This window comes from Vicia villosa, linkage group LG4 (genome assembly GCF_029867415.1).
Source record: "Vicia villosa cultivar HV-30 ecotype Madison, WI linkage group LG4, Vvil1.0, whole genome shotgun sequence".
NCBI classification, from domain to species: domain Eukaryota; kingdom Viridiplantae; phylum Streptophyta; class Magnoliopsida; order Fabales; family Fabaceae; genus Vicia; species Vicia villosa.
The window spans coordinates 119,763,515-119,782,911 of NC_081183.1; the positions used below are offsets into that span (position 1 = coordinate 119,763,515).

The 19,397-nt window shown below is 34.1% G+C and overlaps 1 protein-coding gene across 1 annotated transcript; it reads left to right on the top strand.

Annotated features, from left to right (window-relative positions):
• The first annotated feature begins 4,855 nt into the window (after nucleotides 1–4,855).
• On the top strand, nucleotides 4,856–6,741 carry LOC131597745 (uncharacterized). The gene is made up of 3 exons (XM_058870421.1): nucleotides 4,856–5,339; nucleotides 5,421–5,610; nucleotides 5,712–6,741. Exons 1-3 carry the CDS (start codon nucleotides 4,856–4,858, stop codon nucleotides 6,739–6,741), a joined length of 1,704 nt encoding a protein of 567 aa, XP_058726404.1.
• Nucleotides 6,742–19,397: the final 12,656 nt, after the last annotated feature.

Here is a 19,397-nt window from a genome sequence, read left to right on the forward strand (position 1 = left end):
TAATCGGCCCGCCTATCGTGGGGAATGTGGGAATTACGAATACGCGATTGAATCGAAAGAGGGAGAGGCGAAACAGATTTTGAAAAATCCCAATCACCATCAACGATAATACTGCTCACCTTTTGATCGACCAGGCCAGAAGGATCAACCGCCTCGAGGTGAAACGGATCACCGCACCAATTGTCAAACCAAAGGCTAATGGAGTCACCATTCCCTAAGCACCAGGCAGAATTGTCGAAGACTGAATGCAGCTCAGATTTAAGACTAGCCCAAAGAGAAGAAAAGATGTGATACCTTATGAAAGTTCCTTTTCTCAAAGTTCTATTTCTCAGCAACACCGCCCAAGAATTTGAGGAATTAACCAAGTCCCATGCAAGCTTCAAATTGAAAGCTTCATTCAACTTGACAAGGGAACGAAGACCGAGACCTCCTTCGGCCGAGGGAACACACATCTTCTTCCAAGACACTGTGATGACCTTACTTTTAGTGGGATCCCCACTCCAAATAAAGTGCTTGATCGCCCGCTCGATATCCTTTATAAGAGAACTAGGCCACGCATAAATGGACATAGAATGCGTTAACATGCTTTGAATGACGGACTTGACGAGCTCCACTCTACCGGAAAAAGAGAGCAAGGAGCCTTTCCACGAAGAAAGTTTGTTAATAACTTTATCCGCAATGGGCCGCAAAAACACCGCTTTCCGTTTGCCTTTAAAAATAGAAACCCCGAGGTAGACAAAGGGAGCTGCACCGATTTGAAAACCAGACATCTTCGACAGAATATTGAGCCTAGAAACTGACATAGCCCCACCAAAAATAACCGACTTGCTGCAGTTAACATACTGGCCAGAGATCGCAGCATAGTCGTTGAGAGTGGAAATGAGAACTTTGATATTGGAAATTTTACCTTTACAAAAGAGGAAAACTTCATCAGCGTATAGGATGTGGGAGGGAATAGTAACATCATAAGGCCCTTTCGAGAGCTCAAGTAACTTCGAAGAAACAAAAGAATTAATCTTTCTACTCAAGACTTCTTCCGCAAGACAGAAAAGTAACGGAGAGAGCGGGTCCCCTTGGCGGACACCGCGAGAACAAGAGAAATACCCCTTAAGACTACCATTGATATTCACCAAGAGCTGGGCAGATTGAAGAATGCAATTAATCCAAGAGCAGAATTTAGCATTGAAGCCAAAGTTATGCAACACTTTCAGCAAGAAATCCCACCGGAGAGTGTCAAAAGCTTTCGAGATGTCCACTTTGAGAGCGATATTACCACACCAAGCCTTAGAGTCAAGTAAATTAAACGCCTCAGACGCTAGCCCAATGCAGTCCCGAATCTTTCTACCGTGAATAAAACCGCGTTGTTCCTTAGAGACCAACAACGGCATGATGGCTGCCAACCTGTCCGCTAGCACTTTAGAAATAATTTTAAACTTGAAATTGGCCACGGCAATCGGACGAAAAAGATCAAGTGAGTTAGCCCCTTTGATTTTAGGAATGAGGATAATAGAATTAGCATTAAAACCCGGAAGCACCCATCCAGAGGAGAAAAACTGAATCACCGCATTTGAGACGTCTTCCTTGATTATATCCCAATATGTCTGAAAGAAAGCCGCTCCAAAACCATCTGGACCGGGAGCACTGTCCCCATTCAGACTAAAGACCGCCGAGAGATTTCCTCAATAGAAGGAATGTTGGTCAGAATTCCGTTAGTTGCCGCGTCGACCAGAGGAGGAATGGTGTGGTCCACCATAGAGAAATCCTGCACAAAAGACAAGTTAGCAAAAAAAAGATTTTCAAAGTATTGGGCAGTGTGATTGGCAATCTCAGAAGGATCTGTGATTGGAGTGTCACCGGACATCAACAGGGAGATGGGCCTGAACTTTTGCTTAATTTTTGAGATTCTGTGAAAATACGTCGTGTTACGATCCCCCTCCAAGCTCCACTTAATTTTGGACTTACTATGCCAGTACTGCTCTTCCATAGCAAGGGCCTTAGAAAGCATGATTTGAGCATCAGCTTCCCTAACCTTGAGAGAGTCGCTTAACCCATCCACCTGAATGATATTCTGAATATTCATAAGCTTTTCTTCCTCAAGTTTAACATTTTCAATTATGTTCCCAACTGAATGCTTGTTCCAATCTTTAAGATCCTTTTTCAGAAATTTTAACTTGTTGGAGAGAATAACCATAGGGCAGCCGACAAACTTCCGAGCCCATGCAGAAATAACAACCTGTTTACAGCCATCATGAAGAGTCCAGGAGCTCAGAAACTTGAACTGCGAAGCTGTACGCGCAAAATTAACGTGGAATTCTAGCATAAGCGGATGATGATCTGAGCAGTGCTTAGGGAGGGAAGAAACAGCAATGAAATTACAAAGATCAATCCAACTTAGGTTCCCAATACAACGATCCAGCCTTCTTTCAACCGAGAACGGCGGATCCCGCTTGTTGGACCAAGTGAACTCAGCACCCGAGGTAGGAAAATGGAATAAAGAGTTACAATTAGTCCAATCTCGGAAATCCTGCATAGGCCTCTTCGCCGGGCTAAGCTTACCTCTGTGCTCATGAGCACCCATGATAGCATTGAAATTGCCAAAAAAAGCCCAAGGAAGAGGGTGGAGAACTTGAAGATCAGAGAGCACACTCCAAAGCTCCTTCCTTTTGTAAAGGTTTGTACTAGCATAAACAGCAGCAATCGATAGAACTTTATTATCCAAACCAATCGTGAAAGCAACTACTTGATCAGATCTAGAGATGACAATAGGATCGTACTCCTCCTTGCAGACACACCAAAGAGACAGCAAATCCAAATCATTAGAGGAGAAAAGCTTGAAACCAAGACGGGAAAACCAGTGATTGGGCAGCTTAGCAAAATGAATTTTCGGTTCGGCTATTAAAACAAAATCAGGATTGTGATTCTTCAGAATTCGCTTCAGGGCTAACCGAGACGGGGCGTTAGCCATACCCCTGATGTTCCAGAAAAGACACTTCATGAGGAAGGCTTCTTAGGTCCTGCTTGAGACCGAGAGGAGTGTTTTTTCTTAACTTTTAAACTTTTCTTCTCTTTTAGACCTGCTAGTGCAGAGGAAAACGCACCAACAAGCTCTGGGAGTTCCGCAAGAGTATCCCAAGAACTTTGTAAGAATCCTTCATTATTGTGATCCTGAATGTTTTGAGTTGCATCCACAAAAGCTGAAAGAGAAGACCCTGAATCTTCAGATACCTGCGCCACATAATTTTGAGAAAAAATTTGATCGATGCCACAACAGTCCTCATTCTTCGCACCTGCTGTCCCAGCACTAGAACTAGGATGATTGACAGAATCTAAAATGTTCACACCAACAAGCCTAGAGGCAATCTCGTCCTGAACAATTGGTTCTGACAGAGGTTTACTAACAATTGGTCTAGCAGCATCATCAACAATAATGGGTTCTATAACAGCTCCACCAGCTGTGGATGGGATTTCGACGACAGGCCTCGCAGCTTTCCTATGACCAACCTCCACCCAATGCTCACCATTGTTTGCTGCAACCTCAGGTTGATTTATATCATCTTTCTGAGTCCTGATTTCTTGATTCTTTATGTTCCCATTGGACTGAGGTAAACGAAGCATCTTGCAATCCTGTACAACATGTCCTGATTTTTTGCAGTGCCCACAAAAAGCTGGTAAATTTTCATATTTAATGTCAGAGAAAAACGCAAAACCTTCGCGCTCGACCAAGACATTATGGTTCAGGGGGACAGACAAATCCATATCAATGAGCACCCTCGCGAAATGACAGAAAGTTCTATCTAGACGAGAATTGGCAGAAGCAGAATCAATACAAATAGGTGTGCCTACACAACTTGCAATCGCAAATAAGATTCGAGGTCTCCAATATTCCTGCGAAAGCCCAAAGAAACGCACCCAAACTTGAGCAGAGGTGTTATTTTGAAGAGCCGGGTTAAAATCTCTGGTCCACGCAAACAATTTCAGAGAACCAGGATTAAGGCTGATGGAACCAGAAGATCGAACACGTCTCATATCCTCTGTATTTGAGAAAGTAAATTCATAGTAACCTTTGCCCAGAGAAAGAACTCCCCAACTTTTCACATCAGTCCATAGCGCATAAAGTTTTGAACGAAGAGCAACCACCGTAAGCGGCGTAGCGCCTTTTGGCCATAGGATTCTTCCATGGAGGTTGTTTTTGCATTCTTCTAAACCTGCTTTGTATTCATCTTCCAGAATGGTTATTGATGGCCTGTCCCCTTTGATAACGGGAGGAGGGAACTGAGAGGAGGGGATGTCACAGACTCCCTTTAAGACTTGAGCAAAAGATTTCAGGTTGTTTGTTTTTTGATTCTCAGAGGAGGAGGTTGGATTGACAACTTGTATTTTCTTGGTACCACAGTCGATCTGTTTCGGAAGAAGTACTGAGACTTCAGGGAAAAGGGAGGAGATGTCCATAGAGAAGAAAATGAACAGAAAAAGCGCAAAGGGAAACTAGGGTTCCGCCATCTCCATGTCCGCCCGTCGCAAGCGATTGCAATTCGAGATTTGTCCTATAGTCGATAATCTTCCAACTTTCCCAACATTTTGTGTTGTAGAATCATAATTAATCTTACTTGTTCGATTATTTATACATAATTTAAATTATTAAATATTTTTAATTAAATATTTATGTTTTTTTTTTAATAAATTTATGTTCTTGTTATGAACAATAAATACTATAAAAATTACATTAAGATTATAAAGATAAAAAAATTAAATTAAATTTAAAATAATTTATTTCTTCTTGAATAAAAAAATTTATAATAATAATAATAATAATAATAATATTCATGATAAGGAAGTTCTTGGGGGAGATTTGAGTATGAACACAGTGAAGCAATTCATGATAAGGAATTGGAATTTTGCAAAGTTGCCGGATATGTACTTCAATGATGAGGGTTACTTTATCTTGCGCTTTCACTCCATGGATGACAAAGATCTGGTTCTAATGAAGGGTCCATACACCATACACAATATGCCTATGTTATTGACCGACTGGAAACCAAACTTTGATCTGAAGAAGGATATGCTTCACACGATTCCGATTTGGGTGAAGCTTCCTCATCTGCCTCTTCACCTGTGGGGTCAAAGGAGCTTGAGTAAGATTGGAAGTGCTTTGGGTACTCCACTTGTTACAGATGAGTGCACAACAAACAAGTTGAGAGTCTCGTACGCGCGTATTCTAGTGGAGATGGATGTTACCAAGCCTCCAATAACTGAAATCAACATCAGGGATGCTGAAGGGAACAAGAGGAAGCAGGTTGTGGAGTATGACTGGCGACCAAAATTTTGCGAAAGATGTCAACGTATTGGACACAATTGTCTTGATACCACACTGAAAAAACCAGTCAATTAATGGAAGCCTAAGACTATATAATCAGATGCAGGGGAAGTGAAGACTACACATTCTGAGGTAACTCAACCTCATCCACCAGAATTGCCTCAACCTACTGTTAATGAAGAAGAGACTTGGAACACCATCGAAAGACAAAGGAAGGGGAAAGCTATCATAAGTGAAGGGGTGACTCAAATTAGCCAAGACAACTCATTTGATCCGCTAACTCTTGTGAATGAGGGGCTAGTGATACAAGGAGGATGATGCTGATTTCATGGAACGTTAGGGGGTTAAATAAATCAGGTAAGATCTCTGAGATTTGCTCCCGTCTCAATAATCTTAGGCCTGATATTTTAGTTATTGTTGAAACTAGAGTGAAGAGGAATAATGCTAGTGGTATTCGTAATAAACTGAGAGTTCATGACTCTTATTTGGACAATTATGACAACCACTATAATGGTCGGATCTGGATTAGTTGGAATAATAGGAAGTATGACATCAAGATGGTGAGAGAGACTGATCAATTACTGCATTGTGGTGTGTATGATAGTAGAGGGGATTTCTTGTATTGGCTTACGACAATTTATGCCTTGAATCAACTTGACAAGAGGAAAGTGCTGTGGAGGGATATTGATGGGATTAGTGCTAATCAGTCTGGGCCTTGGTGCTTGATAGGAGACTTTAACAACGTGATCAAAGCCCAAGACAAGGTTGGTGGCAGACTAGTCAGTGATGTCGAAGTTAGAGATTTGAAAGAAATGATGGACAACACAGGTTTGGCTGAGCTTGATAGTGTGGGGGAGTACTACACTTGGTCGAATAAACATGTATATGGGATCATATATTCCAGAATTGATCATGTCCTGGGGAATATTGATTGGCTCACAGCTTATCAGGATTGGACTCTAACTATTAAAGAACCTCATGTCTCAGACCATGCCCTTTTGTGCCTTAGTAGACATGATCATGTGAGGAGAAGGAGCATGTTGTTTAAATTTAGGAATAATGTGACTCAACTGGAGGGATTCCATCAAATTGTTCTTCAAAGCTGGCAACAACAACTCTCAGGTAACCCCATGTATATTCTTTGGCATAAACTAAAAAGATTAGTCCCTGTTCTGAGAAATTTTAGTAAGCCTTTGTATGGCCAGAGAAGAAAACTGATGGAAGCAAGGAGTAACCTCATTGAGACCCAAAAATCCCTATCTGCTGATAGGCATAACCCTGTTCTTATCCTGAAAGTGAAGGAGCATACTGATCTGGTGATTAAGCTAGTTGAGATGGAACAGGAGGACATTGCTCAAAGAGCAAAAATTGATTGGATTAAAGCTGGAGATGGTAACAATAGGTATTTTTATGCCTTGATAAAGTAGAGAAATAAACAGAACTTCATTGGTAGCATGACAAGAGATGATGGTAGTATAGTACATGAGCAGAGTGACATAGAGGTTGAGGTTTTGAGATTCTATACCTCACTTATGGGCACAGCAGAAGATAACCTGGAAGAGGTGAATTATTATGCCATGAGACAAGGGACACAAGTTAATCTTGAACAAAGGAACTTTCTCACCAGACCTGTTTCTAAAGAAGAGATTCTTGCAGCCCTGAAGGGGATTAATGATAATAAATCCCCTGGCCTGGATGGGTTTGGAGCCAAATTCTTTAAGGATACTTGGCATATTATAGGTGGAGGTGTCTATAAAGCTGTGGAGGATTTCTTTACTCAGGGTAGACTACATCAAGGTATTAATACTTCTGTGATTTCTCTCATCCCTAAATCAAACTTGGCACAGGCTGCTGAGGATTATAGGCCTATATCTTGTTGTACAACAATCTACAAGATTATCTCCAAGGTATTAACTTGTAGACTGGGCTCTGTGCTACCCTCTCTTGTTTCCAAAAATCAAGCAGCATTTGTGAAAGGGCAGCAACTTAAAGACCATGTTCTGCTAGCATATGAACTTGTAAGGGGCTATGAGAGGAAACATGCTACCCCTAATTGTATGATGCAGATAGATTTGCAGAAGGCCTATGACATGGTTGACTGGAGACCTTTAGAGAGGATTTTAGAGGAGTTTGGATTTCCTGCCAAGTTTATTAAGTGGATAATGCAAATTGTCACCACTGTTACTTATAGATTTAACATAAATGGGACACACAGAAGAAGCATGAAGGCAAGAAGGGGGATCAGGCAAGGAGATCCAATCTCCCCCTGCTCTTTGTGCTTATGATGGAGTATCTCACAAGAATGCTGCTGCAGCTGGACAGAAATCCTAAGTTCCATTATCACTCAAAGTGCAAAAAGTTGAAGCTTATTAGCCTTACTTTTGCTGATGATCTGTTACTGTTCTCAAGAGGAGACAAAGAATCTGTGGACCTGCTTCTTGCTCAGATGGTTTCCTTCTCCAAATCTACAGGTTTGTGCATGAATCCTAATAAATGCTTCATATATACTGGTGGTGTGAGTGATAGGGATAAAAAGACTCTTAGGAACCTCACCAAATTTAGAGAGGGTGAGCTTCCATTTAGATACCTTGGTGTTCCCCTAACAAGCAAAAAGTTAGCTATTAAACACTACTTGGTATTGATTGATAAAATTGTTCATAAAGTCACTCATTGGAGCTCCAAACTGTTAACATATGTTGGAAGAGTACAATTAATAAAGAGTGTAGTCTTTTCTATTGTGAATTTCTGGATGCAAGTATTGCCACTGCCAAAGGCTGTTCTTCACCATATTGATTCTATTTGTCGAAGCTTCTTGTGGACAGGAGGGAAAGATATTTCCAGCAAATCTCCCATAGCATGGAAAAATGTATGCAGACCCAAGGCATATGGTGGTATGAACATAATGGATTTGGAATGCTGGAACAAAGTTTGTATGCTGAAACTGGTGTGGAATGTTCACAAGAAGGCTGATTCCTTGTGGATTAAATGGATTCATGAATACTATCTGAAGCATTCTGATTTTTTGCATATGCAGGTTAAGGATAGCCAGTCTTGGATGATGAAACACTTGCTTCACTCCAGACTGCTCTATCAGGAGATGCATATCCATTTTGCTGGCACTGGAGGGAACTTTCAGTCCAAGAAAGTGTACAATGCCCTCAAAGGTACTGAGGAGAAACCAGTGTGGAGACACCTCATGTTTGGCAATTATGCTAGGCCTCGAGCAATCTTTATTCTTTGGCTAGTGTGCAATGGAAGATTGGCTACTAAGGAGCGTTTGAAGAAGTTTGGAATGATCAATGGTGACTGTTGTGTGTTCTGTTTGGAGAAAGAAACTATCAATCATCTGTTCTTCTGATGTGCAGGTTTGAAGGAAGTGTGGGTGAAGGTGCTTGAATGGATCCATGTTACTCATACTCCCTTGCCTTGGGACAAGGAATTGGATTGGATAGTTAGAATTGTAAGGGTAAGAGCTGGAGAGCAAGCTTAATTAAGTGTGCTCTTACTGAATCTATCTACACCATATGGAGAATGCGCAATGACAAGGTGTTTGGACATGCAAGTTATAGTGGAAACATAGAAAAAGATATCATAGATAGTTTAGTCTATAGATTATGGAATGTTAAGAAATATAGGAATTACATAGCAAGCCTTATGGTATAGGTGGTGCTTCTTGGTCTGTTTTTGTTTATAGGCTTTGAGCTTGGCTGGATCGTGAGCGATCGCCGTGTACATATTGCTTTTTTGAATTAATCAAAGTTATATTGATTCAAAATAAAATAAAAATAATAATAATAATAATAATAATAATAATAATAATAATAATAATAATAATAATAATAATAATAATAATAATAATAATAATAATAATAATAATAATAATAATAATAATAATCTGTTTCTTTCATTTCAAAATATCAAAGCTAATTTTATGAATAATAAAACTAAGTAATTAGTTACATGATTTTATAAAATATAATATTCCCACTTATCACTAATATGATGAAACAAATTAATAAATATGATAAATAATCTAATATTGTCAATCACCCCAATGCAACTTTGATATCATTTCTCATTTAAAAAATATGTTGGTGTACGGTTGATGTGATGATAAAGTTCAAACTAATCTCAAATTTTAACAGCAAAAGTCTTATATTATGCTTTTGTGATGTCAAAAATCACTATGACAAAGAAGAGCAAAGTGGTTTATTTTTTCTTAGAGCTATAACATTAATGTGACTCATATCTCATGACAATAGAGTGTCACCTAAAAACTTATTTTCGATACAATTACTAATTAATTAATAATTAATAATTAATAAAAGAGAGAAGTGAAGGGAATCACACAGTTAGGTTCATTAAGGAACACATATAAAAATAAGCATGATCATATCTTAATTAAAAATAAAATTATGAAAGAAAAAGTTTATTAAATCCAATTCATCTCCCACATTCAATGAATCAGATTCGGACTATGACTTCCCCACCAACAAATAATTTAATAAAAACATTTAAATTATATAAAAATAAAAATAATTAAATTTATATAATATTTAATTGACAAAAGGAATCTCAACATTTTGGGACAAAGGCTTATCTTCTCTAGATCCAATACCCTCTCTTAATTAATAATATTACTATTAATAATATATATGTCATTGATATCATTCTTTTTATCTTAAGCTTTTTAAAGTTCTCTTCAATTATTGTGTCAAAAGTATATTGTTTATAATAATATATCTATTCTTTCATTTTCATTCTTCTTGTGTAATTAAATATGAAAGCAGGTACAAAGTTGTTGTAATGTACATGTTACAATACAAGAGTACTCTTTTCTTTCACAGTCTGGCTCTAAAATTTTACTTAATTTTTTAAATAAAAAATATTTAAATTTATTGATTCTTTAATTATTTTATTAAGATTCTATTATTTGAAAATTCCATGGGCAAAAGGTTAGTACATCCCCTAAAGCCACAACATGTCAGAAGCTTCAACTATGTTTTTTTTTCCTTCTTATTTTTTTTATTAGAAGCATTTGACATATGATTTAATTCTCTAAAAGTAAGCTTTTATTTAAAAAGAAAACCTTTCACTCTTTAGAATACAATTGTAAAATATTTATTAGTGTTATTATTTTTAAATAATTATTAATTTTACTTTAATGAATCAACAAATAATTTTTTTCTTATCATTTTTGAAATTTTCCCTTTTTAAAAAAAGAATTAATTACTTAACAACCAATTCTTTTTAATGAAATGATCAAGGGAAAAAAAAATACATTATTAATGATTCTCTTATAACTTAATTATTGGGCCTCAAGATCCAAAAAAAAGAGCTAGTGTTGTTTTTATCATCACATGGAACAACAGACAAGAATCTGATAGTTTGATTGCATTGTTCTACTTTAGTTTTTTTTTTTTGGAAGGAATCTATTATAAGTTAATAAAATTTCGTAGAAACAATCTGTCCATGTGTTTGATGTATAGATCTTACAATCCAATGAGTTGGGGAGCTAGGGGATGAGGAATGTTTATGCATATAGTATTGTCTCTTAAAATAGAAGTAAAATACATGTTATATCTTTTATAGAATTTGAATTATTGAGCCATATCAATGTTTGAAGTATACCCAACTCTTGTTTGTTAAAGTGACAAACAACATGATTTTTTTTTGGTGAAACAAACAACATGATATTTTTGTAGGATTATATATATATATATATATATATATATATATATATATATATATATATATATATATATATATATATATATATATATATATATATATATATATATATATATATATATATATATATATATATATATATAAATATATTATAATTGTTTGATTGTATAAATTATATTAATTTAAGTAAATCTAAATTTACAATAAAATATAATTTATGAAAATATTAAATAAAATAGAACGATATATAGAAGATTATCATACTCTTACACAAAAATAACCTACACAAATCAAACAATATCATTGAAAAAAATTTCATAAAAAATCTACGAGTGAGAACAAAACATATTAAATAAATTCATGTTAATTCTTAATTTGTGAAGTTAGTTAACAATACTCAAAATTGTATAAAATAATACAAATGGTAATAATATTGGATTGAGTGACACTATAATTTTTCTTTATATTGTTAGTATTAAAAATTAATAGCACTTTTTAAAGGATTAAATATATGTCAATATTCATTCTAAAATTTAAAATTTTTAACATTTGGTAGGTATACATTTTTTCTTCTTCTTTTTCTAACTTGGATTATTTATATTATATTAGAGAAGTTTGTACCACGCTCATAAAATCTAGAAAACTTTAAAACTTGACACGAACTAAGATAGGAGGAAAAGAAAATAAAAGACAACTAGGGACACAAACAAAATAAAATTCAAAATAATGATGTCTAATCATGCCTTTATTCCATGATGCAACATCAAAGACTAAAAATGACATTAAGATACGAAAAAAGAATAGTGTGTGATGCGTTACATTATTGATATGAAAAACTAAGATAAAAAGGAGAGGGGGGAAACTTCTCTTTTGGTCGGATAGGATAGGGTTACTTTATATGTTGGTCAAAAAGATATAAATCTTGTAACATGACTAAGATTATCCCCAACAAACAAGAGTAAAGAAGTGGACCTATGATTGTGCTTGACATGAAAAATGCAATATTTGGTAGCATGTCACACACTTCACTTGGTTGGTTATTGTGGCAAACCTAAGTGGTATTTAGGGAATGAAGACTATTGAGTGGCTACTTGGAAATGAACTTGTGACTAACTAAGTGCGCCACAATCCAAGTTGAACACACACAACATGCACACGCTAAAAACAAAATGACATTTGAGATATATTTCTTTTTTAGTTTTGAAATAGAAACAAAATCCATCTATGATAATATGAATTCTCCTAAAAACAATAGGGAAACTGCAACCAAATTTACATCATTCAATTTAGGCAATTTTTTTATACATCCATATAGGGTGGAAAACACCTGTAATATTTCTAAAATACATTTCGGATATGCATATCCGGAGGCACTCTTATTGTAACATCCCGATTTTTATTAATATTTTTATTAGTTATATTAGTAATTATATTATTTGGTGTTTTTAATAATTAATTGCTTAATTTAGTCATTTGTGATGTTTATTGAAATTTTCGCGTTTTGGGACAATTTAGTCGGTATTAGTTCGGGATAGCGGATCGATATTTAATCAAAAATTTTAATATTTTTAGTATTAGAAATATTAATGAGTTAATATTTAGCGTTTTGGGAATTTTCCGAGTAATTAAGATTTGACCGGAAATATGAGACATTGAGTTATTAGAGGATTTTATCAGTATTTATTTTACTATTTTATTTGACTTTATTTGGTGTGTTGATTAATTAATTGATTGTTAGATAGTATAATAATTGATTATATTAATTAACTTGGTGTGTATATTTGTGTCTATTTAATTATTGGTGTTATTTAATTTAGTAACTAAAAGAGAAATAATATATAGTATATACTTTATTGGGCTTATTTAATGATGTAAGGAGTAAATAGGGAGTGTTATAATTAGGCCCATATTGTGTAGTTGGTAAGGGTTAGAGGTGAGGGAGTGTCACATTTCCTTTTCATTTTCTTCTTTCACGGATAGAGAGTCAGAGAAAGCATAGAAAGAAAAGAAGGAAAAGAGAAAAGAGAAAGGGGAAGAACAAAGGGGAGCTAAGGTTTGGAGGAGAAATTAAAGAGGTAAGGGGGAGAATCCTTATTATCATGGGTTAGTATGATTGGGTCAATGGGTAGAATAACATGATTTAGGGATTTTGTTCTTCAATTTCTAGGTTTTGACATGTTATGTTTTGAATGAGAAATCATGAAATTGATGTTAAAAAAAACATGTTTTGATGTTAGTAATTGGTACATTAGAGAAATTGAGGGATGAATAAGAATCACAAAATGGTATATATATCCATACTGTGTAGTAATTTCGGTACTGTATCACCATGTTTTGGTTGGTGTATTGATTTCAGTACTGGAGCAATTTTATTCACATGTACATATGTTGTTCTGTTAGTTGAGATAAACAAATGGGTACATACCAATTAGTACTGTAGCGTTTCTTTCTTTCTTTCTTTATCATATGTATATATTGATATAATATATGTCTATGTATATATTGCTTATGATGAACTATATATATCCTGAATCTACATTCATTCATATATTGATATTAGATATATGTGTACTATATTGTTTCTACTTTTCTTCATATACAGGTTATATTGTGTGGTTAATAATGTATATAATAATGTGATGGATGTTGTTGCTAATCTAGTATATACTGTAGCGAGTCACCACTATAAGTTAATTGGGAAAAATCATGTTTTTGGTTTATATATATATATATATATATATATATATATATATATATATATATATATATATATATATATATATATATATATATATATATATATATATATATCATCCTTTACAGTAGCAGTTAGAAAATGAAATTGAAATACAATAGAAACAGTCCTGTTTAACCGAAATAGCGAAATTAAGCGGTATAATTAGTTGTTTGGAATTTGATGAAAATTTACGTGGTAGCTAAGTTTAATTAGTAGATTAACGTGGTGGTGTTATTTTGTTGAAAATGTGATATTTACGAATCGACCGAAATAATGTGGATTTGAATGTCTTTTATATTTAATATTGGTTTTGGAATAGAAAAATAAGTGAATAAAAATAATATAGGGTGATTATTACTTGATTGATTAAATTAACAGTGGAATTAATTTCAATGTGTTTAATTGATTAGAGTATAATTAGAATTGAACCGATTATTCGGTTTATCGGTAAATTGAGTTATTTTGTGAAATGAACCGAATTTGTATATTGGTTAGATATGTATGTTGAGAAATATATATTGTCAATGATGTTGTTTTGATATTGATTCCCTGTGGGTAGTTGGATAGCATTAATTTTAATGATTAATTGCTTGATGATAAAAGTGTACGTTCATATATAATTGGCAAAATGAGAATTAACATGAAATAGTATGGTTACTAGTGTTAATTGAATTTTGTGGATCACAATTGATTAATTGACCTTTTATATGTGAATGATATATATGCGTTGTGAATGTTGTGTACAATTGAATATATAATTCATAGAGTTGAATTATTGTTGGTATGCTGTAAGTTAAGATTGATGAGATAATCTTAATTGCATAGTTGGTTGGTAATTGTACATACATTCATGGCATAGTCGGCTTTATTATGGAAGCGGTGAAACTGTGGGTTCACGTGGTGATGGACGGTAATCCTTGATTGGAAATAGACGTAGCAGACGTTAATCCTTGATATGGATTAGGCGTAGGGGCTTTGATCTTGTCCGGATTGGAAGCGCGGCTTGGATTCTAGATATTGAATCGGAAAGCAGTGAAACTTTGGGTTCACATTGCGGTACCACATGCATATACGATGCTACTAAAATGTATCAAGATTTGAGGAAAATGTTTAGTTGTAAAGTATGAAGAGGGATATAGCGGAATTGTGTATTTGAGTTGGACTTGTCAGAAACCGTTTAGTTGGTGCAACAGTTATCCTATTCGAGTGGAAGTGAGATAGTATCTCTATGGATTTTGTTTCGGATTGCTGAGAACATCGAGTAATTGTGAAGTGATTTGGGTCATTGTGGATAGGTTGACGAGATGCGCTTATTTTATTCCAGTGAAGTAGGATTATCTGATGGAGAGACTTGCTAAGTTTGACATCGAGAGAACGGTGTGTTTGCATGGTATTCCATTCGAGTATTAGAGTGACATCCTTGGAAGCTTGTATGGTTGAAGATGTGGAACATTTTGTATTGGTATGAATCGGGAGAGAGTAAGTGTGGTTTCGGTGTCGAAATGGTTGTGTCGATTGAATTTTCAAGGACGAAAATATTCTAAGTGGGGGGGAGTTGTAACATCCCGATTTTTATTAATATTTTTATTAATTATATTAGTAATTATATTATTTGGTGTTTTTAATAATTATTTGCTTAATTTAGTCATTTGTGATGTTTACTGAAATTTTCGCGTTTTGGGACGATTTAGTCGGTATTAGTTCGGAATAGCGGATCGATATTTAATAAAAAATTTTAATATTTTTAGTATTAGAAATATTAATTAGTTAATATTTAGCGTTTTGGGAATTTTCCGAGTAATTAAGATTTGACCGGAAATATGAGACATTGAGTTATTAGAGGATTTTATCAGTATTTATTTTACTATTTTATTTGACTTTATTTGGTGTGTTAATTAATTAATTGATTGTTAGATAGTATAATAATTGATTATATTAATTAACTTGGTGTGTATATTTGTGTCTATTTAATTATTGGTGTTATTTAATTTAGTAACTAAAAGAGAAATAATATATAGTATATACTTTATTGGGCTTATTTAATGATGTTAGGAGTAAATAGGGAGTGTTATAATTAGGCCCATATTGTGTAGTTGGTAAGGGTCAGAGGTGAGGGAGTGTCACATTTCCTTTTCATTTTCTTCTTTCACGGATAGAGAGTCAGAGAAAGCATAGAAAGAAAAGAAGGAAAAGAGAAAAGAGAAAGGGGAAGAACAAAGGGGAGCTAAGGTTTGGAGGAGAAATTAAAGAGGTAAGGGGGAGAATCCTTATTATCATGGGTTAGTATGATTGGGTCAATGGGTAGATTAACATGATTTAGGGATTTTGTTCTTCAATTTCTAGGTTTTGACACGTTATGTTTTGAATGAAAAATCATGAAATTGATGTTAAAAAAAACATGTTTTGATGTTAGTAATTGGTACATTAGAGAAATTGAGGGATGAATAAGAATCACAAAATGGTATATATATCCATACTGTGTAGTAATTTCGGTACTGTATCACCATGTTTTGGTTGGTGTATTGATTTCAGTACTGGAGCAATTTTATTCACATGTACATATGTTGTTCTGTTAGTTGAGATAAAACAAATGGGTACATACCAATTAGTACTCTAGCTTTCTTTCTTTCTTTCTTTCTTTATCATATGTATATATTGATATAATATATGTCTATGTATATATTGTTTATGATGAACTATATATATCCTGAATCTACATTCATTCATATATTGATATTAGATATATGTGTACTATATTGTTTCTACTTTTCTTCATATCCAGGTTATATTGTGTGGTTAATAATGTATATAATAATGTGATGGATGTTATTGCTAATCTAGTATATACTGTAGTGAGTCACCACTATAAGTTAATTGGGAAAAATCATGTTTTTGGTTTAATTATATATATATATATATATATATATATATATATATATATATATATATATATATATATATATATATATATATATATATATATATATATATATATATATATATATATATATATATATATATCATCCTTTACGGTAGCAGTTAGAAAATGAAATTGAAATACAATAGAAACAGTCCTGTTTAACCGAAATAGCGAAATTAAGCGGTATAATTAGTTATCTGGAATTTGATGAAAATTTACGTGGTAGCTAAGTTTAATTAGTATATTAACGTGGTGGTGTTATTTAGTTGAAAATGTGATATTTACGAACCGACCGAAATAGTGTGGATTTGAATATCTTTTATATTTATTATTGGTTTTGGAATAGAAAAATAAGTGAATAAAAATTAATATAGGGTGATTATTACTTGATTGATTAAATTAATAGTGGAATTAATTTCAATGTGTTTAATTGATTAGAGTATAATTGGAATTTAACCGATTATTCGGTTTATCGGTAAATTGAGTTATTTTGTGAAATGAACCGAATTTGTATATTGGTTAGATATGTATGTTGAGAAATATATATTGTTATGTCAATGATGTTGTTTTGATATTGATTCTCTGTGGGTAGTTGGATAGCATTAATTTTAATGATTAATTGCTTGATGTTAAAAGTGTACGTTCATATATAATTGGCAAGATGAGAATTAACATGAGATAGTATGGTTACTAGTGTTAATTGAATTTAGTGGATCACAATTGATTAATTGACCTTTTATATGTGAATGATATATATGTATTGTGAATGTTGTGTACAATTGAATATATAATTCATAGAGTTGAATTATTGTTGGTATGCGGTAAGTTAAGATTGATGAGATAATCTTAATTGCATAGTTGGTTGGTAATTGTACATACATTCATGGCATAGTCGGCTTTATTATGGAAGCGGTGAAACTGTGGGTTCACATGATGATGGACGGTGATCCTTGATTGGAAATAGACGCAGCAGACGTTAATCCTTGATATGGATTAGGCGTAGGGGCTTTGATCTTGTCCGGATCGGAAGCGTGGCTGGGATTCTAGATATTGAATCTGAAAGCGGTGAAACTTTGGGTTCACATTGCGGTACCACATGCATATATAGTGTCACATATCTTGCATTGAGTCACATTAGAGTTTTGTGATAATTGAATATGTGAAATTGATGTAGTTGTGATATGTGTATGAGTTTGATAATTGAAATGAGTGATGTTTGGATACATACTTGGTTAAATGTGTGAATATATGATAATTGTGGTTGTGTGCATAGTTGGAAATGTAGTATTGAAATTGGAATATCATACTCTTGATACTTGTTGAATGCTTAATATATGTGAATATATGGATTAGTATTATTTTACATGATTAGGCAAGGTGTGATAAATTCCTATAATTGTTGATTTAGCCATTGTATCTTATTATACTTTCTTCATAATGATTCGTATTCTCACCCTTATGTTTTAATGTTGCCCTCGTTTGACGACATGCAGGTTCTGGAGTTTAGTAACTCGTGCGTGATCTAGCCGGAGATTCTTCCGTGTTTGTTGGATATTAGTCAGTGAGTCGATGCTCTGGTCATGTAACACTGGGTAGACTAGTCGTGTTGAACTCATGTTTCTATTTGGTTATGTATTATGTTATGACTTGAGAACCTGTTTATTTGGCTACTTGTTGTTGAGAGGCTTTTAAGCCAAATATTTTGATTATGGTTTATTTTATGTTGAGATGATTATTGAGATATGATCATGGTATGGGACATGAATCATTTTATGAAATACATGAGTATTTTAGTATTTTCCGCTGTGAATGCATATTCTGTGTGAATTGTGATTAAATGTTTAGGTGTTATTTGAAATGACCAGGTGTATTGTATATTGTAGATAAATGTTGTCGGTTTTTAAAAGCTTTTAGTTTTTGAAAACGTCGATGTGACGCCCTTTTGAACTATATGCATGCTTATTCTCTCATTATATGCTTATTTATTTTGGGGTATAAAAGGGGTGTTACATTAGTGGTATCAAAGCATGGTCGACCAGTTGGTCAAGGTTATTAATCTCTTTTATCCCGTTATATTAGATTTGTGTATCTGACACGATCGATACCGTTTTGTCTGGTTTGGTTGTTGGATGTCTTAGTACAATGGCTGCAGGAAGGAATGGTAACATTAATGTTGAGGCAGTGATGAGGTCACTACAACATTTGTTGTCTCTGGCAACACTTGGAAAACGTTGTCAGAACTCTAAAAATCGTTGCCTAAAAGAATAGGGGACGTGTTCTGGGCGTCTCCTGTGCGAGCGTTGCCTATAGTCTAAGGGGACGTTTTTTCATGTTCTTTGGGCATGCTTTCTAAAAACGTTGCCTAAACAAAAGGAATAGGGGTCGATTATTTGTGACCTTTGAGGCGACGTTTTTTAAGCGTTGCCATATGCGGATACAGTTAATAATCGTTGCCTTAAATCTGAATCAGGCGGATCGTTTTAAAAGTGTAGCCATAGCTTATAGGTGGTTATTTTACAGTGTCACCATAAAATATACAATTTTGCAATTGTTTTCTATAAATAATATAGTTGATGATGTGTGGCTTCAAAAAATATGTCAATTATAATTTAAACAAGATCAAATTTAATCGTACATCCACAAAAGTTGTAATATTATAATAAAATCGATTTCAAACATTAATTCAAGATAGTATCCCATAAACAAAATGTCTAACGTAACATTATTTATAATAC